At 44.2% G+C, this 23,164-nt stretch overlaps 1 protein-coding gene across 1 annotated transcript in view; it reads right to left on the bottom strand.

The window, feature by feature from the left end:
• Positions 1 to 23,164, bottom strand: part of CFAP61 (cilia and flagella associated protein 61) — a 227,179-nt gene that overhangs the window by 93,380 nt on the left and 110,635 nt on the right. Inside the window, exon 17 of the mRNA XM_043480559.1 lies at positions 10,889 to 11,016. Within this exon, the coding sequence (XP_043336494.1) occupies positions 10,889 to 11,016 (128 nt within the window). The remainder of the gene's footprint in view (positions 1 to 10,888; positions 11,017 to 23,164) is intronic.

Below are 23,164 nucleotides of genomic sequence, written 5' to 3'. Positions count from 1 at the left end.
AGCTGGACTATAAAGAAAGCTGAGTGCTGAAGAATTGATGCTTTTGAACTGTGGTGTTGGAGAAGACTCTTGAGAGTCCCTTGGATAGCAGGGAGATCCAACCAGTCCATCCTAAAGAAAATCAGTCCTGAATATTCACTGGAAGGACTGATGCTGAAGCTGAAACTCCAATACTTTGGCCACCTGATGCGAAGAACTGACTCATTGGAAAAGACCCTGATGCTGGGAAAGACTAAGGGTGGGAGGAGAAGGGGACGAGAGAAGATGAGATGGTTGGATAGCATCACTGACTCAATGGCCATGAGTTTGAGTAAATCTGGGAGTTGGTGATGGACAGGGAAGCCTGGCATGCTTCCCAGGGGTCGCAAAGTCCATGGGGTCACAAACAGTCAGACACAACTGAGCGACTGAACTGAACTGAAAAATGCCATACATTTATCCTTTGAGCATGTGCAAGGTATAAATACCAAGATGGCACCTATAAAAGGCAAACTGGAAACCCTTCACACACGAGAAATTGCAAAGTACAAGACAGAATCAGAATCATTCCTCAAGACTGGAAAAAACAAGCATTGTGGGAATTCAATAGCAAATGAGAGGTGGCTTCCCTGGTGGTCAAGTGGCTAAGAATCTGCCTGCCAATGTAGGAGACACAGGTTCAGTCCCTGGTCTGGGAGGATTCCACATGCCATGGAGCAGCTAAGGCCGTGGGCCACAAGTACTGAATCCCATGAACCCTAGAGCCTGTGCTCTGCAACAAGAAGCCACCACAATGAGAAGCCCATGTGCCGCAACAAAGAGTAACCCCAACTTGCTACAGCTAGAGAAAGACCATGCAGCAACAAAGACCCAGTGCAGCCAAAAATAAAATAAAAATAAACAAATAAAAAGACCTGGATAGTTTTTTTTCCCATTTATTTTTATTAGTTGGAGGCTAATTACTTTACAATATTGTAGTGGTTTTTGTCATACATTGAGATGAATCAGCCATGGGTTTACATGTATTCCCCAACCTGATCCCCTCTCCCACCTCCCTCTCCACCCGATCCCTCTGGGTCTTCCCAGTGCACCAGGCCCGAGCACTTGTCTCATGCATCCAATCTGGGCTGGTGATCTGTTTCACCCTAGATAATATACATGTTTCGACGCTGTTCTCTTGAAACATCCCACCCTCGCCTTCTCCCACAGAGTCCAAAAGTCTGTTCTGCACATCTGTGTCTCTTTTTCTGTTTTGCATATAGGGTTATCGTTACCATCTTTCTAAATTCCATATATATGCGTTAGTATACTGTATTGGTCTTTATCTTTCTGGCTTACTTCACTCTGTATAATGGGCTCCAGTTTCATCCATCTCATTAGAACTGATTCAAATGAATTCTTTTTAATGGCTGAGTAATATTCCATGGTGTATATGTACCACAGCTTCCTTATCCATTCGTCTGCTGATGGGCATCTAGGTTGCTTCCATGTCCTGGCTATTATAAACAGTGCTGCGATGAACATTGGGGTGCACGTGTCTCTTTCAGATCTGGTTTCCTCAGTGTGTATGCTCAGGAGTGGGATTGCTGGGTCATATGGCAGTTCTATTTCCAGTTTTTTAAGAAATCTCCACACTGTTCTCCATAGTGGCTGTACTAGTTTGCATTCCCACCAACAGTGTAAGAGGGTTCCCTTTTCTCCACACCCTCTCCAGCATTTATTGCTTGTAGACTTTTGGATAGCAGCCATCCTGACTGGCGTGTAATGGTACCTCATTGTGGTTTTGATTTGCATTTCTCTGATAATGAGTGATGTTGAGCATCTTTTCATGTGTTTGTTAGCCATCTGTATGTCTTCTTTGGAGAAATGTCTGTTTAGTTCTTTGGCCCATTTTTTGATTGGGTCATTTATGAAGGACACTACATAATGATCAAAGGATCAATCCAAGAAGAAGATATAACAATTATAAATATATACGCACCCAACATAGGAGCACCGCAATATGTAAGGTAAACGCTAATGAGTATGAAAGAGGAAATTAATAGTAACACAATAATAGTGGGAGACTTTAATACCCCACTCACAACTATGGATAGATCAACTAGACAGAAAATTAACAAGGAAACTCAAACTTTAAATGACACAATGGACCAGCTAGACCTAATTGATATCTATACGACATTTCACCCCAAAACAATCAACTTCACCTTTTTCTCAAGTGCACACTGAACCTTCTCCAGAATAGATCACATCCTGGGCCATAAATCTAGCCTTGGTAAATTAAAAAAAACTGAAATCATTCCAGTCATCTTTTCTGACCACAGTGCAGTAAGATTAGATCTCAATTACAGGAAAAAAATTATTAAAAATTCAAACATATGGAGGCTAAATAACACGCTTCTGAATAACCAACAAATCATAGAAGAAATCAAAATATGCATAGAAATGAATGAAAATGAAAACACAACAACCCAAAACCTCTGGATAGTTTTTAAAAAGCAAGTGAGATCACTTCCGGGTGGGGAGGGTGAGGAGGGTGCTCTGCTTTGGGCATATACTGGAGGTTAGGAAAGCTTTATTGACAGAGTCAGGGCAGGTTTCCTCATGCTCGGTGGGTATCTTCTTGGGCCTTCATTCTTAAGGGTGAATAGTTGAAGCATGAAGCTTTGTGAAATGCTTTCTACTGGGTCCAATTCAACACGTAACTACTATGAACCTGGGGCAATGGCTTCAGCTATACAATGTTTAATGATATGTTAATAATGATGCCTGGTAAGCCCCAAAGTAACGATGAGACTTAGAAGTTATATGATTTGTTGAGAATCAGAAAATGTGGTTTGGAAGACACAGCCCATAAAAATAGCTCAATTACAATGAGCAATCGCGGGGGGGGGGGGGCAGGGGGGCGGCGAATAGGTTTCCTTATGGGTAAGACTGCCAAGTTTGAGGAAAAGTCTCCATAAATGGTGATTAAACCTGGCTATGTGTCAAAATTACCTGGTGAGTCTTAAAAATACACATTCCTTGGGTGCACTGCAACTCTGCTGGATTGTTACCACAGGAACAGGGTCTCAGGAAGCTGTCTTTTTATAACTACCACCTAGTCACCCTTACCCAGAAAAGTAGCTTTGATTATAGAATTGGAGAGTTTGGAATTTTTGCAAACTGTTGCTTATACAAAAAGTTGTTTTTTGAGTCACGAAGTCATGTCCGACTCTTTTGCTACCCCATGAACTGTAGCTCACCAGGCTCATCTGTCCATGGGATTTCCCAGGCAAGAGTACTGGAGTGGGTTGCCATTTCCTTCTCCAGGGGATCTTCCCTACCCAGGAACCTTCTTGCCCACTTTGTTCCCACTGAGGTTTCTGGTGGAGCAGAACGCCTGGGTTCTCTCTAGAGCCTCCAGGATGCCTGGGGACAGAGGTGGCAGGAGGTCAGGAAAGCCTCCTGACAGAGTTTTCTCTTCTTGCCTCTCTTCCCTCTGCCTTCGTCTAGACCTGCGCACTTCGTTAAAGGGCTACTGCTGCTGCTAAGTCGCTTCAGTCGTGTCCGACTCTGTGTGACCCCATAGACGGCAGCCCACCAGGCTCCCCCATCCCTGGGATTCTCCAGGCAAGAACACTGGAGAGGGTTGCCATTTCCTTCTCCAATGCATGAAAGTGAAAAGTGAAAGTGAAGTCGCTCAGTCGTGTCCCACTCTTCACGACCCCATGGACTGCAGCCTACCAGACTCCTCCCTCCATGGGATTTTCCAGGCAAGAGTACTGGAGTGGGTTGCCATTGCCTTCTCTGTCATTAAAGGGCAATGGTATGAATATTAAGAAAAGAGAACACAGACTTCCCTGGTGGTTCAGTGGCTAAGACTCCACGCTCCCAGTGCGGGGGGCTGGGCTCCATCCTTGGTCAGGGAACTAGATGCTGCCTGCCACAGCTAAGGCTGGGCACATCCAAATAAATAAATAAGTATTTTTAAAAACAGAAAGAAAGGAGAACAAACAGAAGGAACCAGGTTAGCAGGGGACCCCCTCACACACACACACATCCCCTGTAAATGATCCTCCTGCCTCAGTGCTTTCCTGCCTTCTCTGCCCAGGGTGACCGCCTGACCGTGGCAGCTGGAGGGACAGGATGGAAGCATAGCCCAAGAGTGACCAGATGGACAAGAACTGGTGGGTAAATACCTGCTTCCTTGAGCACAGAGGGACTGCTCCCAGCTGTGACCCCGCAGGTCCTGGCAGTGTCTACAATGACCCAAAGGCACGTGATCTGGGGGCTTTGCTGGCTTCCCTGCCTGTCCCATCTCACCTGCTCACTCAGGGAGTTCTCAGAGATCACCTCCAAATAAACTACTGGCACCAAATTCTTCGTTTTCAGCATTTGCAGGAATGCAAACCAAGACAGGGGCCGATGTCATCATTTGAAAATGAGCTGACTGCAGAGGCTGGAGGCTGAGCAGTTGACTCTGTTACTGGTCCACATGTGTGGTTTATGTTTTATGCGATCATGGAGAAAGAGCTTCCTGTTTAACAACTTTTACCCCAGAGGCTCAGAGAACCCACAAAATATGGCAATTAGCTGATCCCCCCAAAAGGCCTGACATTGCTCAGAGAGGCTGCTTTCCTTTTGCTCTGGGAGCCTCTAAAGTGAGCCACTGGAGATGAGAAAAGATCTCCTGAAGGGAGCAGGAAGGAATGATGTCAGTAAGCGAAGATACTTTATTTTAACCTTAGTCACAGGCCACCTCAGAGATACTGTGGATTTGGTTCCAGACCCACAATAAAGCCAATATCTCAATAAAGTGTATTTTTTTTTTTTTGGCTTCCCAGTGCACACAAAAGTTATGTTTGAAAACACTATAGTCTATTCAGTGCGCAATAACATGATGTCTACAAAAACAACGTACTAACTAAAAAATACGTTTTTCATATAAAATGCTAACCGTCATCTGACAATGCAGGGCTTCCACAGACTTTCAATTTATAAAAGAAATGCAGCATCTGCAAAATGCAGGAAAACCCAGGGATGCCTGTGCGCTTCAATACTAGGATCAGATTAGGAAAGCTGATGGTGACGAGGATGGCTCTGGATCAGTCTTTTCTGGAGGCAGGATGTCAGCTCCTTCTGCCTGGGGAGGCACTATCCCCGCCCCTCACCTTCCCTCTCCCCAGGCCATCAGAGGGGCCTCTGTACCAGCCCTCCTCCCCCCTCCCCACACCCCTACCACAGGCCCCATCATGGTGCCAACGCAACAAGGGGTGATACGTGACCTGCCCCAGGGATCTCTTGCCTGCTCCGCAGCAGGTGCCACGGCCCGGCTGCCACCCCGCATTTCCGGGGTACCCAGAGGGTGATCAGAGCCAGCACAGGGCCCTCAGTCCCTGGGGCAGAGGCTGGCAGCACACACAGGACAGCCAGCAACCTGTTCGCTGGGGTTCAGCTCTGAGATCGGCACGTAAGCACCACTTAATGAATCACCTAATTAGTGACAGGCCACACTGAAGACCTCAGCTGTCCTCAGACAAAGGTGGAGATAAGAAGCCTCATTAAGTTGCAAGCGCTCGGCTGCAGCCGCCAGATCCACAGTTACGCTGGGCGCGGCGTGGTCCTGCGCCACCTGATAGCACGTGTTCCGGTCACCTGGCACAACTGCAGCCTCGCAAACGTGCCCTGCAGTTCGAAGCTGTTCTTAGTCACCTTGACATGCCCACAGGGATGTGGGATCAAGGCCCAGGTCGAAAACCAGAAATTTCACCCTGGGGTGAGACGACACGGTAGGAATTTTGACACCTCTTCCTGGGGGCAGGAGTGGAAGATGAGGCAGTGGGGGACCTGATGCCCACTGGAGCTCCCCGAGAACCAAAGGGCATCTTCCTCCAACCACCCAGAGTTGTGGGGACACCACCCGGGGCTGCTTTCAGTCACTGTCATCTCAGGGTTCATTCATGCGTTTCTCTAGGGCCATTAGAGGCTCCTCGAGAGATTCTTTACATCAGAATTCAATTAGGAAAGATTTTTAAGTAATGGATTAAAAGGAGCTGCTCCATAATTGGGAGTAAATAATATAATACACAAGGCATAGAGACACATGAGCTGAAACAGAATCAAACAGTAACTGCTTCAGCTCAGTGGCTTGACGACAAAGACAGAAGGAAGAAGCTGTTGTGTACAATTCTGGAAGATAAATTGTCTATCTGGGACACTGACAGTGGTGGGGCCTGAGGCTCTGTGTTTCTAATAAGCTCTCAGGAGATGCTGATCTTGCTGAAGTCCAGACCAAACTTTGGAGTAAAAAGGACATAAGATGAGTTCATAGACCCGGTTCTTATCCCATCCCCCTTTTTTGGTAGAGCATGTCCATAATTCTTTTTTAAAAATGATTTTGGAGTACTGTTATAGAAAGCCCAACATTGTCAAAGCATTGCCTTTGGAGAGTTCTGCAGGAACAAGGAGCTGGTAAAAATATGACTGGCTATGAGGAAAGAGGTCCCTTGATTTCTGGAAAGAGCTTTCTGACTTCCTTGCAAAGCTCTCCTTTAGGACATGGCATTTCCCTGACAGATGATGGACGCTCCCCTCTGGACCTGGCTGTTGATCTGAGAACGCAGAGTTCCCTCTAGACTGAACTCTGACAGAGTTGGTGGCGCTCCTGGGGTCACAGCACCTCAGGGTTGGCAGGACTGGGGGTCCCCTGCCGTGAACCTCCCTCAGCAGGGGAGGAGGGCAGGACTGCAGCTCTGGTTGGCCGGAGAAGGGGACCGATGGCTGAGGCCAAGAGCATTCTGCCAAAAACCAGTGTTTGGGGTTTTAAGCAGAAGGACCAGGAAGGATAAGACCAAACAACTACACTGCCCAAGACAACACCTTTCCGTCCCAAAGGGCCAGGCAGCCAAACAAACACCACCTATCAATCATGAGAACTACAATTTTAATATAGCTCATGTCCATCACCTGAATGTCCTGGGCATGAAGAAAAACACAGCAAAGGGTCTTAAAAGTTCCCTTTCCCCTCCACTTCACTGCCCTCTATTCCACAGATGAGTGGGGTTTTCTACTCTATGCCCCCCACCTCAAGAAAGCTCCCTGGCATGCCTGCTGTCCTCCCCCTGCCCAGCCTCCGGCCCCCGGCAAGGTGGGTGATGGGGAAGGAGGCCAGGATGTGCCTGCCGGGTGAGGCCTGGGGGCCTGAACACGTTCCCTCCTCTGCCCTCTGTGGAGTTGTTCAGGCACAGCGCCCTCAGAAGACATTTGCACAAGACCTGGGTGCGGGGGATGGGGGGCAAGTTAGCTGAGCTTTTCCTCCACCCTGAATCACCCTGCCCCTTTCCCCTCTGTATCAGCCAGCCAGGGCTGGCTCAGGAAGGTCGACAGAAATCGTAGAAAGTCTAAGGCCACTCAGCTCAGCACGAGAGGATTCACCAGGACCAGGAGGACGTGGACACACATGGCAGGTGGTGTGTGTCTCTAGAAATGCCTGCCAGTCATGTCACTGGGCACTGGAGGGCCCAGGAGGCCTTGCCCTTATGAGGACAAGAAGAAGTCGCCGAGCAATCCACTAGCCTGATGACCAGATAGGAAGGGGTGTCCTCTGAGCAGGTGTGGCTGTGGGTGGGGAGCAGCTGAGGACCAGACAGAATGCTGTACTAAAATCCAAAACCCCAAACACCCCCTCAACACTCCCCCCCATGTGGAGCTCACACCCAGGTATCTGTGTTAGTTCGTGTAAGTGAAAGTTGCTCAGCTGTGTCCGACTCTTTTGTGATCCTCTTTGCGTTTCTCCAGGCCAGAATACTGGAGTGGGTAGCCCTTCCCTTCTCCAGAGGATCTTCCCAACCCAGTGATAGAACCCAGGTCTCCCGCATGGCAGGCGGATTCTTTACCAGCAGAGCCACCAGAGAAGCCCAAGAATACTGGAGTGGGCAGCCTATCCCTTCTCCAGCGGATCTTCCCGACCCAGGAATCGAACTGGGGTCTCCTGTGTTGCAGGCGAGCTATGAGGGAAGCCCCCTGATGTGTTAGTTGGTGACTGTGGACAAATCACATCAACATCCTAGTAGTATCATGGCACTTGGGGAAACAAGAACATGACAAGGCCAAGAACTTCTGCAAGGGCTGCTTTTGGTATCTGAAGAGGAGATCCAAGGTGCTTTGCAGTTTTTCCTGCATGTAAATAATGTACGAACAAAGAGTTGTGCTTGCTTTGTCACCAGATGACAGGATGACCAGATTTTCTGGAAAAAGAGGTTGCTGTACGGGGCCTCAGATGGATTTTCTGGGAACTACGGGGCCCCACCTGGGTTTAATAACACAGAGCAGGAGCACGGGAGGGCGACTCCTAAATCTTGCCTCCAAAATGTGGATTTAATCCTCACTGGAGGTCAGCGCTTGGTGAAAACGGTGTTTCTTCCATTTCATTCCAACTCGAATCATTTATAAAATCCAGTTCAAATGGCAGTTAAACTGTTAAGTAAAATCTACAGCAGGTTACTATGGTGATTGCTGATTTGAAATAATTAGAGAACATAATGAGAGAACTATTTCCTCTCTTCGGGATTAGATATCCGTAAACTGATACTGGTCTATTTTTAGTGGACGTAATCTGTGCAACGATGATAGAGAACCACGAGTGCTTTAAAATGCTTTAAAAAGGTCTGTCTGATTGAGGAATTTAATCAACCAAGTACTTATATCAAAATTTATACCTGTCTTTATTAAATCTAAGTTGATTCCATAAAAAGAAAATTATATGTGTATATATCAATGTAATCATTTTAAACAAGACATAATGACTGGATATATAGCTAAATTAAGATTTAAGATCTGTTTATGATAACTTCTTCTCTACTATAATTTCACAACTCCACCCAGATCATTCATCATTCAAAAATGGCTGCATACAACTGCTGTTCAGAATCTTAGGTGAGGAGTCCTGTCACAACAGGGAAGACCTCAGACTACAGAACGGCACAGGCAGTGAAAAGGAAGTTTCCTGAGTGCATCTCATGATTCCTTCCATGCAATGCAAGATTGCGGTGAACTGACCACAGTATTTAAAGCCTGTGAACTTTGTTCTAATTTCAATAAAGACAGGAGACTTATGGGACTTCCCTGGCTGTCCAGTGGCTAAGACTCTGTGCTCCCAATGCAGGGGGCCCGGGTACAATTCCTGCTCAGAGATCTAGACCCTGCATGCTGCAACTTAGAGTTGGCATGAATGTTGCAACGAAGATGGAAGATCCTGCGTGCTGCAACCAAGACTCAGTACTACCAAATATATATATATATACATATATATATATATATATTTTTTTTTTTTTAATTAGGACTTCATTGGTGGTACAATGGATCTGAATCTGCCTGCCAACGCAGATGACATGGGGTCAATCCCTGGTCCAGGAAGATTCTACATGCCTCAGAGCAACTAAACCCGCATGCCACAACTACTGAGCTGGCACCCAGAGCCTGTGCTCTTCAGAAGAGAAGCCAGCACATCATAGCAAAGAGTAGCCCCTACTCGCCACAACTAGAGAAAGCTCGTGCCCAGCAATGGTGACACAGCGCAACCAAAAATTAATTAATTTAAAAAATTAAAGACAGGTGACTTATATCTGGTTAACCAAGGGTATGTTCTGAATAAATGAACAAACTGGCTAGGAGGTGAAAAAAATCTTCCATTAAGTGTGAGGTCAGATGAGTAAACTAATCACCTGGGGTTAGCTCCTCCCCCTGTCCACCAGGAACAAACACCTTCTAGGGCGCCTTTCCTCTGCCCTTTTCCTTGTTTAGCCCTCACCACTCATCTAGTGGGGATACCTTGCCCCCTTTGCCCACTCCCCTCTTAGCACCTACAGTTTTGAACGGTAGCCAAAGTTTTCTCATGTGATCTTGAGCAAAAGATTTGGGTAAAGAAATAGATTCTCCTAACTTAGGAGTCTGCGGTTCCTCCAAACCAGGGTGTTTGAAAACACGCAGAGACTTTTTACAAAAGTAACCTGGATCTGAGAGAAGTCAGGCACACACTGGCAGTTCCGTGCTGGTGATGGAGATACCAGGCCACAGACACAAGTTGTTGGACAATAACCTGGGGCTCTTCCTGTTAATGAGGGACTGAAATTCGCTGATCAGATAGAAAGCTAGTAGGGGGAGCTGAGAAGCCTCAGGAACCACCTATCAGGACAATGGGCAGAAATTATGCATTTCTTCAAGGATAATAGAAAACAGCTCAAACAGATGCATGAACCTCAGTTGTCCTGGGGGAATGTACTCTGTCCCCTGGCACCCAAAATACAGGGGTCGAAAGAAACGTCCTGGCCTGCCTGCCACCTCTGAAGCCTGTTATTGATGCATAAAGTCAAAACTGGTCCATCCCCACACCTGTTTGATCACATAGAACATCTGTTAAAATACAAGCTCCCAGGGCCCTCCATGGGACTTTCTCTTTCCATATGTCTACAAGGTCTGGGAATCTACATTGTTAACAAATGCTCTAGGTGGTTCTTATAATTCAGCCAAAAAGTGAGCCCTAGTATAAAACCGGGATGAAAAACATCTTGAATTGGTCAGATTGACACATACTAGGCACTGCAGGCCACGTGGTCACATCTGCTCAAAGCTGCCACTGTATTAACAAAACAGAGACAAAACATAAATAGATGAGCATTACTGTGTTCCTGTAAAGTTTTATTTTCAGAAGCAGGTGGACCTGCTTTGACCTGAGAGGCCAGAGTTTGCCAACTTCTGATCTAGAATATTCCTCTGATTCTTTTTTTTTTTTTTTCAAATTAATCTACATAGGTAAGGTATGTGAGGTGTCGAAAAAAAATCAGGTCTGTCTTTTCAAGGGACCCTCTCAGGTGTGGCAAGAGAAAGGCCCCTTTAAAAACAAACTAATAAATAAAGTAAAACAACTTACCAAAATACCAGTGTTTCTAGGAAGGAAATTCCAACATTGGATGCGCCAACGACAACAATCTTGGCATTGATGGTTATTTTAGGTTCCAATGATAGTTTTCTGTTTGTATGGTTCAAGGCATAACTCAACTGGAAAAAAGCACAAAGAGAAAAATGGACTTGAGGAAAACATAGCTGAGTCTGCATTCCCAAATTGGCAATTACTTAACCAGAATATTACCAGCACATCAAACTGAAAAATGCCCCTGTACAGCCCTGAGGAGATTTACAGGAAGGAATGTCAAATAAATTAATGTAAGAATATGGGAATATACCTAATACCTAGGCTGGTGCACATCAAAATGCTTAATCTAGATCACTTTTTATCTTATTATTAGCAGATGTTTCATATAGAACTGAGGCCATCTATGACTAGAGATGATAAAGTGAATAATCCCACAGGAAGACAGGCAAGCTGCTCCCTGAGAAACTGTGGTTTCATCAAAGACCCCAATCTTCCCTTCTGTCCAGGGTTTCCTGAAACTGTGAATGACTGGATTATAGTAGCCAGGTTCTTGATGGAAAGTATTAATTCTATTCAATTCTGCATCCCTCATAGCATATGGAGCACAGTAGGTGTCCAGTGATATTTATAGAATGACAAACGCATTGAATGACAAACATATTGAATGACAAACATACTGAATGACAAAAGCATATTGGATAATAAGGCTTGTTCAGTCTTTCAAATAACTTAGGGTCAGGGAGGACTCTTAGAAGCACAGAGAGTAACAGATGATCGTTTTAATGCCCGTGTTTGAAAAAATGACCTGAATTGATTTGTTTGGTTCACTTTCCTGCAGAGGCTTCAGTGGGAGCCTGAAATGTACAAGGGAAGGTTTTACTACAAGGAAGTGATGGGGTACTCTTGAAGAATGACAGACTAGAAAGTCTAGACTGTTTAGACTCTCCTTTCAGAAGACTTTGCTTCCAATTTTTAACTCATAAATTCAACAAAATTTTAATCTGATGCTTCCTGTGTGTCCAGACAATAACAGGGTTTGCAGCTGACTTTTCATCAGAAGCAATGGAGGCCAAGAGTCGGTGGAGTGATGTCCACACCAATGCATGTCTCCCATTCAAGTTCCTATTACATTAGCATTAACTCATCCTCTAGGTTAGAGACCTTCAAATCTAGTAGACCAAACCAGTTTTTAGTTTTTCCCCAATCCTGAGACCTCACGAGTTGGAAGTCTTAATGGTGAAGTCCTATGGAAAGCGAAGTTCCCACTTACTTTTGAGTGTCTGAGGCAGCATGCGGGGGGTGGGTCGCATGCTTTGCAATTCACCCAGGAACACGTGTGATCTAGAGGATAAATCCCCTCTCTCCAGCTCGAGCTAGCCCAGCAACACGAGGTAGAAAAATGTCTTGAGAAAATAAAGTATTAACAGAAATCCAAAACAAAGTTCCAAGATTTTAGACTCTCCCCATAATTAACATTGATGGTGCCTCCCAGCATCTATTTCACTCTCTCCCACATCTAATGAAGCACACCATGGATTATGGGAAAAGACAATCCACTCCCATCTTTAAGAGGGGACTCTGGTTGATACAAACCAGGTTGTATAATCCCACCCTTCTTGCTCAACAATGACCCAGAATAGACATGTGACCTCTGCTGGCATAATCAGAGTGAAGCTCAGGACTTCTTGTGTGATGATTTAAGAAGAAAAGCCTCTTGCCTTCCAGATGCCTTGAGGTATGTGAAGCCTGAAACAGTACAGTTGTCATGTCACCAAGAGGGAAATGATTCCGGGATGAAGCTCCAAGAGAATAACAAAGAAATAGAACAAGAATTTCTTTCAAATCCTACCTGAACCCCATGCTATCTTTGGGCTCTTCAGTTACAGGAGCAATAAGTATCAGTCAGGTATTGCCAAACAGTGTTACATAACAAACTGCCCCAAAATGCAGTGGTTTAAAACACTGCCATCTATTTTGACTCAGGTAACTCTGAGTCACCAGGAAGAAGGCTGATGTCAGTGGGATTCATCAGGGTTTGGCTTCACTCTGCAGTTTTCAGTTTGGCTTCACATGGTTCTCTTTTTTTTAATTTATCTATTATTGAGGTACAGTTAATGTACAATATAAGTTTCAGGTGTACAACTGAGTGAATCATGATTTTTCAAGGTTACACTCCATTTATAGTTATTATAAAATATTGGCTATATTCCCTGTGCTGTACAATATATTCTCATAGCTTATTTTACTTTTTTTTTTTTTTACTAAAACTCTTATTTTGTATTGGAGTACAGCCAACTAAAAATGTTTTGATAGTTTCAGGTGGACAGCAAAGAGACTCAGCTACAATATATAGATGTCCATTTTCCTACCTATCTTATCTTTTTTGGTGACAAAGAGCTGGGTCTGTCCTTCTCATGGCGGCAACGAAAGTGCAAGAAGGGTAAGTGAAAATAAGAAATACCGTTGCAATCCCATGGACTGTAGCCTGTTAGGCTCCTCTGTCCATGGAATTTTTCAGGCAAGAATACTGGACTGTGTTGCCATTTCCTCCTCCAGGGGATCTTCTCAACCCAAGGATTGAACCCACATTTCCTGTGTCTTCTGCACTGCAGGCAGATTCTTCACCTGCTGAACCATCAGGGAAGCCCACTTATTTCTTAATAAGGTATTAAAAAATATTGTTCATGGCCAAAGCAAGCCACAAGGCTGAGCCCAACACCCAAGAGATGGGGAAGCAGACTCCCCTGGAGTGGGAAGAATGTCAAAGTCACACACAAGGGTGCAGCCCAAGGAAGGAAGAAGCACTGGGGAGAAAGATGCAACCCGCCCTGTTTCCTTGATGGTTAGGCCAGTTTGTTTCTTTTACACGCAACTAAAAACTTCCTAAACTGATAGACTTTCTGAATGACAATAATGAATATACCATTTAGGTGAAAGAGTATCTCCTCTTCAAATAAATGTCACTCTGATTTGCCCTCTGAAAACTTCCCAGCATAGGCCAAAGAGGAGTTTTGTGAGAAAACTAGTTAACCCTGGTACATCTGGCTGCCGAAGTGGACTGTGTTCTGATTAACTTGCAGGACAAGCCTTGGCAGCAGCAGATTGGGTCTGGCAGTTTAGAGGGAAGAAGACAGAAAGCATAGCCCGTGGTATGATGGCATCTAATCGAAGGTCCAATTAACAGACTTAAGATGCAAGCATCTTCACAGAGGTCAGAACCCAAGATTCCTTCTATAGGAGGTATGTTCAGACATTCCCCTCTGCTGTCAGGAAGTGCACGTGGACACTGCAACACGGGCAGTCATGAAATTCCCTGGTAAAGAATGATACCTCATTGATGAAACAGTTCTTGAATCAAAGATACAAAGGCGGCCGGGGAACAGAGCAGAATGGCTTTTGTTTCCCTCACAATAGCTTTAACACCAACAGCTGCCGGGCCTCAGAAATCACCTTTCTAACCGCTGAATACACACAGTGGCCTCGGGTGTCAGCAGCCAGCATCAGTACCCACGAGGGTGGGTGTCTCGGGAGAGCAATCAGGTCTCACAATGGTTCTCGGGAAACCCAATTTTGTGCCCAGGCTTTAATTAAAAACATATTCATCACTGGGTATGAAGAAGTAACCTGAAGAAGCCACGTTTTCCTTTTGTTAGGATAGGCAGTTTTTAAATACCTTGGGAAAAAAAAAAAAAAAACATTCTTTCCAGCCTGGAAATGTCTTCCAGTGACAACTGCAAATGAAGACGACTTTCAAAGGGTTTGTTCTGCCTGTAAGCTGGAAGCTCGAGGCATTTTTGGAAGATAGCACGATGTGTCCTTCCCTTATGTTCCTTCAAACTACAGACTTTGACAGTAAAGAAAAACAGGTAGGGAAGACCCTCTGAGCCAAGCCAGGTTTTCCTTTTCTTGGTCTGAACATCTACCTAAGATGTGCTGTGACCTGGAGATCCTGGTTTAGATGCTTGTTTCTGTTTTTTATTTCCTTAATAGCAAAGTAAAAATACAAGCTCTATTTATTGACTCACACCTCATAGACAGAAATTAAATGTACTTTGGAACAGTAAGTTATCAAAGATGAAACACAGGCGTGTCTATAAGCCGTTCCACTATGTACTGTACCAGTGATAATATGGGTGAGAGGTCAGATTCTTACCTCCATGTTCTTTTGAGACATTTATGATTCTATTTTCCTAATGGAATTAAATGAGCATTTTTAGACAAAGGGATGATTTTAAATAGAGAGATGAACAGGTGCCCCAGCAAGAAGAGCTTCCCTGATAGCTCGGTTGGTAAAGAATCCCCCTGCAATGCAGGAGACCCCAGTTGGATTCCTGGGTCAGGAAGATCTGCTGGAGAAGGGATAGGCTACCCATTCCAGTATTCTTGGGCTTCCCTTGTGACTCAGGTGGTAAAGAATCCACCTGCAATGCGGGAGGACCTGGGTTCGATCCTTGCATTGGGAAGATCCCCTGGAGAAGGGAGAGGCTACCAGTATTCTGGCCTGGAGAATTCCATGGACTGTACAATCCATGGGGTCACAAAGAGTTGGACACGACTGAGCGACTTTCACTTTCAGCAAGAAGGAATAAACCATACAGCATGTATAAGCTGAACTTTTAAGGCTAAAAGACAAGTCCCTTAAAATAGTTTAGGACTCTCATAATGAGTTTAAAACACAAGCCTTAAGTTCCATCCCTGAGATGGGAGAAGAAAGAATGGATAATATGGGAAATTCTTTCTGTTTGGAAATTCTAGAGCTGGGGTGAGATGGGGAGGGGAGAGAGTGGGAAGGTTTCTGAGAGAAGTGATGATAAAGGTCAAGTGGCGGGGTGTTGAGATGAGAAAATAGGGAATAAAAGTGAGCATGTGCTTAAATTTTAAGCTATTTATCTGTAATCATCTACAAACTTCTGAATCAGAACACCTCGTACAAGTGACAGCGTGACTCATTGAGGGGCTTTGTCCTTCTATTAATTCATCTGGTTGGTCTGCCACCCTAGATTATATGCTTCCTGGGGTCAGAAGCTACATCTTTGTTTTCTGAGGCATTGTTCAGTTTCAGTTTAGCTTTTGTTTTATCTGAACAATTCCTGCCATACATTTTTGGACATTTGATCAATGATGAAAGGACGCATAGGCTGACTTTTCATGAGCCCTTCTTAAAGGGTGTTGATATAATTTCCACTGATGAAAAATACTTCCTTTGGTGTTTCCCAGCTGCTTAAATGACCAACCAATGATTTAGATATAATTAGAGCTTTGTTGTTGTTGTTGTTGTTTAGTCACTAAATCGTGTCTGACTCTTTTGCGACCCCATGGACAGTATGTAGCCCACCAGGCTTCTCTGTCCATGGGATTTCCCAGGCAAGAACACTGAAGTGGGTTGCCATTTCCTCCTCCAGGGAATCTTCTGGACTCAGAGGTTGAATTCATATCGCCTGCACTGGCAGGCAGATTCTTTACCACTGAGCCACCAGGGATGCCCCATAATAAGAGCCACTTAGGATAAAAGTTTATCTGTTTAGTAAAAACGATACTGATGTATAAGCTCAAGTGAGTTTATGCCGTGATTCACATACATTTGTCAAGAGATCTTAAAGACATGGTTTTGAGTTGTATGCATATGCGCTAACTGTTCTGTGTGCACAAAAAACTAGTCAAAATATAACTTTGTCTGGTATATACAGACCTGAGTTCTGTGTTTTCATAACTGTTTACGTTTCTCTTTTGCACTTAGAATGAGTTAGAATCACAACAAAATCACGACTGAAACTCAATTTCAAAATCAGAAGTTACTAAAATTACAAACAGGTCATTAAACTAGAAAGCAGTGACAATAAATACAAATTATCCTATACAATAAACCCGATTCTTACTAAAATGCGACATGACAACGTCTATGATGAATTTTTTCCAATGACACCATTTCATTTGGGGGTGACATTCAAACTCCAGGATCACTGGACTGGGCATCATTAGCCTGGTGGCAAGGTTTGGGCTTGTTTTCTTAACTCTGCTACTGGTTGAAATTCTGAGCCTCTTTTCCTTAAATATCAGTTTCCTCAGGTGTAAAATGGAAGTAAATTACACAAGCCTCTGCCTTCCTCAGCAGGCAAACATGGAAACTATTCATTAAAAAACATCGACAAATACTTGGAGCTTTTCAGGCAAAGATGTTACACAAGGTAAAATTGCATATCCTCTCTCCCATCTGCAATATGAAAGGCAAATCTTCGAAAACACATTTTAAAAGGGCGAAACAAGGAGCTCCATTTTCAGCTCCACACCCATGTGTATCTATTTTTTCTTACAGAAAGCGTCCAAAGACTTCAAAGGGAGCTCTGTCCAGGCAAGAAAATGGAAGATGGAGAGATTCAAAGCCATTAGAAATAGAGTTTCTGAAATTCTTAATAAGCCTATTTTTGCCTTACAAATGTAATTTTTTTCCTCCTTACACTTTTCCATTCTCTCTCTTCTTTTTAAGAACGCCGCCCCACTTTCCCCCAATTTGATCAAGATGAATAATGACAGGTTGACAGTGCTATAAATATCGGTGTCCCTTTCAGAGTTCAAAGTTCACAAACTGACCTCTTGGGGGCAAAGTATTGCAACATTTACCAAATAAAAAAAGAGTAAGGAGATACAGACACATGAACAAGATTCAATAAGTGGGACATCTCTTCCACAGATGCACAATGCAATTTTGAAAAGTCATTAAAAGGTTCAGAAGCAAGGTAGGAATGCCATCACCTGTCCCAGCACAGCCTGAGGGGGCTGTCAGGACAACGCCAAGGTTTTCAGCCTTGTTTTCTGAAGGATTCCCTTAACCTTCCTCTCTCTTATAGAATGGGCACTTCTACCCCTTCCTGCAGCTCCAGCACTTAGGGAGAATGCACACTGTTACGTCTCTGGCATCTGCTGAGAGGGATGACTCTGGGACCCATTCTGACTTGCTTTCCTAACACGGGGATGAGTGTACTCAGAACCATGTGACGTGGGGCAAGGGGTGAGCTGGGGTTCCTACAGGATCCCCATTGTTGTCCCAGGCACACAGTAAAGTTAGCAGAGTGAATGAGACCCTAATTCGGCCTTGCAAAATTATTCATAACTCTACCCATGATCCCAATATCTGTTGGAAAGACTAATACTGAAGCTGAAACTCCAATACTTTGGCCACCTGATGCAAAGAACTGACTCATTAGAAAAGACCCTGATGCTGGAAAGATTGAAGGCGGGAGGAGAAAGGGACGACAGAGGATGAGATGGTTGGATGGCATCACCGACTCAATGGCCATGAGTTTGACTAAACTCTGGGAGTTGGTGATGGACAGGGAGGCCTGGTGTGCTGGAGTCCATGGGGTTGAAAAGAGGTGGACACGACTAAGCAAGTGAACTGAACCGAACTGAACTACCCATAAAGAATTCTTATTTCTTTAAAGAACAATCATGCCTTTAACTCCTTTACATTCTTCACATTATCCCAGGCAAGCTGTGGGAGCTTGAGCCCTAGCTAAAGAAGTGGGTTCCTGGACATCCCTGGTGGTCCAGAGGTTAAGAATTCTGCCAATGCAGGGGACACCATTTGATCCCTGGCCCAGAAAGATCCCACATGATTCAGGGCAACTAAACCCATACACCACAACGACTGAGCCTGCTTGCCCTACAGCCCATGCTCTGCAACAAGAGAAGCCACTGCAATGAGAAGCCACTGCAATGAGAAGCTGACAAACCACAACTAGCCCTCACCTGCCTCAACTCGAGAAAGTCCAAGCGCAGCATTGAAGACTCAGTGCAGGGATAAACAAGTAAATTTTATAAAAATTAGTAAAAACATATTTTTTTAAAAAAGAAGAGGGTTTCTGTTTCAGTTAGGGTTGGACTTGGCTGCATACAACAGAAAATGCAGCTTAAACACAAAATAGTACCTTTAACAGGATAGAAGATAATTTCTCTCTTTATGAAAAAGAAATCTGGAAATACATAGTCCAAGGCTACTGAGGCAGAGCCAGACTTCTACCTGCCTAATTCCCCATCCTAGTGCATGGCTTCTATCCTCAAGGATGGCCCAGGATGGCTGCCAGAGATCCAGACAGCATGTCCTCATTCCAGGAAGCAGGAAGGAGAAGGGAGGGAAAAGGACCTTCCTTCCAGTAAGACACAGCCTTTAACCAACCTTTTCAGAAACTTTGTTCCAACTACTACTTCTATCTCAGTGGCCAAAGCTGAGTCATATGGTCATGCATGCAGGGGCTCTAAGAAACACATTCTCTTTGTTGGGGCATTGCTGCCTGTAACAAAATTGAGATATTATTACTAAGGCAAAGAGGGGGAAAGGATAGTGGGGCTGACTTGTGGCCTTTGCTGGAATTCTTTGCCACTGTGTGTGCTCAGTCACTCAGTTGTGTCCGACTCTTTGCGGCCCCATCAACTATAGCCCGCCAGGTTCCTCTGTCCATGGGATTCTCTAGGCATGAATACTGGAGTGGGTTGCCATTTCCTACTCCAGGGGAATCTTCCCAACCCAGGGATCAAACCCACGTCTCTTGCACTAGCGCCACCTGGGAAGCCCGGCTATAATTCAGTAAGCTTCTATAATTCAATGGGTGAGTTTCTTTAACTTGCACTTTTTAAAATATTTTTGTTATCAGCTCCATGTCTCCTACACTCATACCCCCCACCTGTTCATTATCACTATTTGCAAACGTTTTAAAAATTCAAATTATTGCCACCCCATGGCATTCACTGGCAACCATTCTTACACATTTATATCTGGGGGAGGGGGGGGGAGTGTTTTAGAAGTTGAGTGATTTTAATGGATTTCACCAGTTCTAGGTTGCACAATTTTTCCACATTAGCATCCCTGAAAACAGCCTCATGGTCAAGGTAACCTTAGCCGTTGAGGTCAGCCAGGTAGCTGCAGTGACACAGTTGTCCTTTGCTGGGCACAGGTGACTTGATCAAGGTTATTCACTGTCATCATTTCCAGAGAGTCATATGCATTATGTGACAACATGGGATGAGTTTAACTGCTGCTGACAACGCCTTCAAAAAGATTACAGCATGATTTGGCATCGAAATGAACATTTATTATGTTCCCATGAAGGCCTGGAAACCACACAGCAGGGTGCAAATTTGATATTAGTGAAGCAAATATCAGTCATTGGAGAGAATGGCTATAATTCCATATTTTCTTGCAATGCAACAATCGAGTGCTTTATGGGAGCAAATCAGGGATGATAGATGCCTACAAGTAGACAAAACTGTGTCATATTTTGTTACTGAGACACATGAAAAAGTTTTTTTCTTTTTGCATCCCACAGCAAACAATGCAATTGAAGGGAACATAAATTGGCTCTCCTCTCTGAATAGATGAAAGAAATTTCAAAGCAATAAGACTTGTATGACCAATTTGTATGCTGTTCAGGGCTCTCATTAAGACACTGTGTCATAGTTTGGCCATGTTTTTTTCTTAATAGTACATAAAGTAAGGGTTTATCTTATAATAATGACATCTCGTGTATACGCTAAGTCGCTTTAGTCGTGTCTGACTCTTTGTGACTCTATGGACTGTAGCCCACCAGGATCATCTTGTCCATAGGATTCTCCAGGCTAGAATAGTGGAGTGGTTTGCCATGTCCTTCTCCAGGGGATCTTCCTGACCCAGGAATCAAACCTGCATATTTTATGTCACCTGCATTGGCAGGCAGGTTCTTTACCACTAGCATCACTTGGGAAGCCCGTAATAATGGCATCTTAGATTTGATAAAGGTGATTAAATTCACTTGTTTTTAATTAAATAACATCTTGAATCAGTAGTTCATATTATAACCACTGAAAATATGGCTGCTTTGATGCAATACTCGAGCAGAGGCAAAGGGAGACTCATGTTTGGCTTTTCAGAGACCCAGAGACTCACTGATTCCCCAATGTGAGGATGCTAGCATGGGCATCAGGATAACCTCCTGTGGCTCCACATCCCTCCCTTCCCATCTGAAGAGGTGCTGAGTGTTTAGAAATGTCTTCTGCACCCCTCATAATACCCAGCAACTCCTGTCTGTTAAGGTTCAGCCACTTGGCACTAGAGTTATCATATCCAATACAATATCAGCCAGAAACTGGAGAAATGACACCTCTAGGGTGAACAGACAGCAAAAGGTAGGCCAAAAGCAAATCCATGGCAGAGAAATGGTTTGAAGAATCAATGACCTGATCTGTATTGCTCTAAAAGCACAAATTACTATTATATCCACGTCTCTTGGAAAAAACTCACTGACTTAATGTCTTAGCTGCCTAACCACTCTCAACCTCTAGAGCCACATGAGAGACCCATTTGTAATGGAATAAAATGAAGGCTTGGCCTCAAAGGTTTTGAAAATACTCAAATTCAAAAGCAGTGAAAGCCATTGTTCCTGTCAAAGAATGTCCTTTTGAAAATTATGGCATTTTACTACAAGGATCCAAGGATAAAAACGGTCCTCTCCATTTTCAAATGGGCTCCCCAGGTAGCGCTAGTGGTAAAGAACCCGCTTGCCAATGCAGGACATATAACAGACACAGGTTTGATCCCTGGGTCAGGAAGATTCCCCTGGAGGAGGCCATGGCAACCCACTCCAGTATTCCTGCCTGGAAAAGTCCATGGACAGAGGAGCCTGGTGGGCTACCACCTATATGGTCGCAAAGAGTTGGACACGACTGAAGTGATTTAGCACGTATGCATACATATACTGAATATAAATGAATATATGCATGTTTATAAAATAGAATTTGAATATCTTAATAATTAGGTAAGGAATCAGAGAAATATATGAGTGATAAGTTTATTCTCTTGGGAATTTCATTAAATGAAAAAAGTTGTATAGTTATTTGTTTGCACTTCCTAAAAAAATGATTTACAGAAAATGTGTCAGGTATCATCTGTCTGAACATTATTTGATTAAAGAAAGAGGACTTCAGGCCATCCTTCCCTTCCTATCCCATATCTTGGACATGTGCTTTATCAGGATGCATGAAAAGTTTATATTTAGCTATAGGTTTAAAAACACTTGCATTTAATATCCCAGAAGCTGACTGGAATCTACCCTTATTCTCATAGAAGCAACTTAAAAATATTCAGCAAAGAGTTTCTATGACATAGAGCAATTTCCCCAGTGAGAGAAGCAACTCTGGGAAAAACTGTTTGCATGAAATCAGTGTTCTAGCAACAAGGCAAGTCTGACTTGTTGGTGGAGAAGGCAGTTGGATTCGCGGAGTGGTTCTGGGGATAGCAGGATAATCCATCCAGAATCCTGATGCCTGAAATTCTTCCATCAAAAATCTGACCTTAAGTCAACAATTTCAATTCAACAGACACATATTGAGCATCTCCCACGTGTCAAGCACTGGGCCCAGTGCTGGGGTAAGAATGAGGCACGGCTCCTGTCATGAAGGAATTCTCATTAAGTCAGGAGACATGAGTAAACTAAGAAAACGCAGCATGTGTGATTAAAGGAAGTATACCAGGAAGCAATGGCTGTGTAACAAACCAGCCCAAGATTGAGAAGATTAAAACAAGTGTTCATTGAACTCAGGATAGGAGGGAAGTCGGGATGGTCTTCTTCGAGGAAATGACAGCTGAGCTTGATTTAGAAGGATCCTTTCCAGGTGATGGGCAAGAGAAAAAACAATTTTCTAGATGGGATGGCAGGGGGAACCAGTGCAAGAGTCTGGAAGAGTGAGGTATCCCACTGAAGAACAGATTAGGCTCTACACGTGCATTTGCAGATGACGTCCTGAGAAGGCAGAGTGGACAGGGGAGGCAGACACAGAGGGGACACACAGGGAGGAGCAGGGTCAGGAGAGCCTTTGGGCATCTCCGGGCACAGAGCACAAGGGAAATTTCTGTTTCCCTGGGAACAAGCTATTTGCTCAGGTCGGGTCCCTGGCTATTTGCACTGCTGGTTCGGGTCTCCGGTTCATTTGCCAGGAAAATGACAGCAGTGGGAAAGGAACTCATTTTCCTGAGAGCTCCTGTCCAAGCGAGGGCTGTTCTACAGATACAACTTTTCAATCTAGCTGTGTCCCCGCCATTTCTTTATTTTCACTTCTGGGTCTTAACACACACTCCTGAAGGCAAGCTGAAACTCAGGGCTCTGCTGTGCATGTCTGAGGTGTGCCTTCATGCACACGTGTAGCCTTTCAATCAGGCTCTGTACTTCCATTGACATTCGACAGTATCCCAGAGCTGCTCTGAAGAAATTAAGAACATTATCTCTTTCATTTTGATGCAGACAATGG

This window comes from Cervus canadensis, chromosome 10 (genome assembly GCF_019320065.1).
Source record: "Cervus canadensis isolate Bull #8, Minnesota chromosome 10, ASM1932006v1, whole genome shotgun sequence".
Classification (NCBI taxonomy): Eukaryota; Metazoa; Chordata; class Mammalia; order Artiodactyla; family Cervidae; genus Cervus; species Cervus canadensis.
This window is presented reverse-complemented; position numbering and strand designations above follow the sequence as displayed.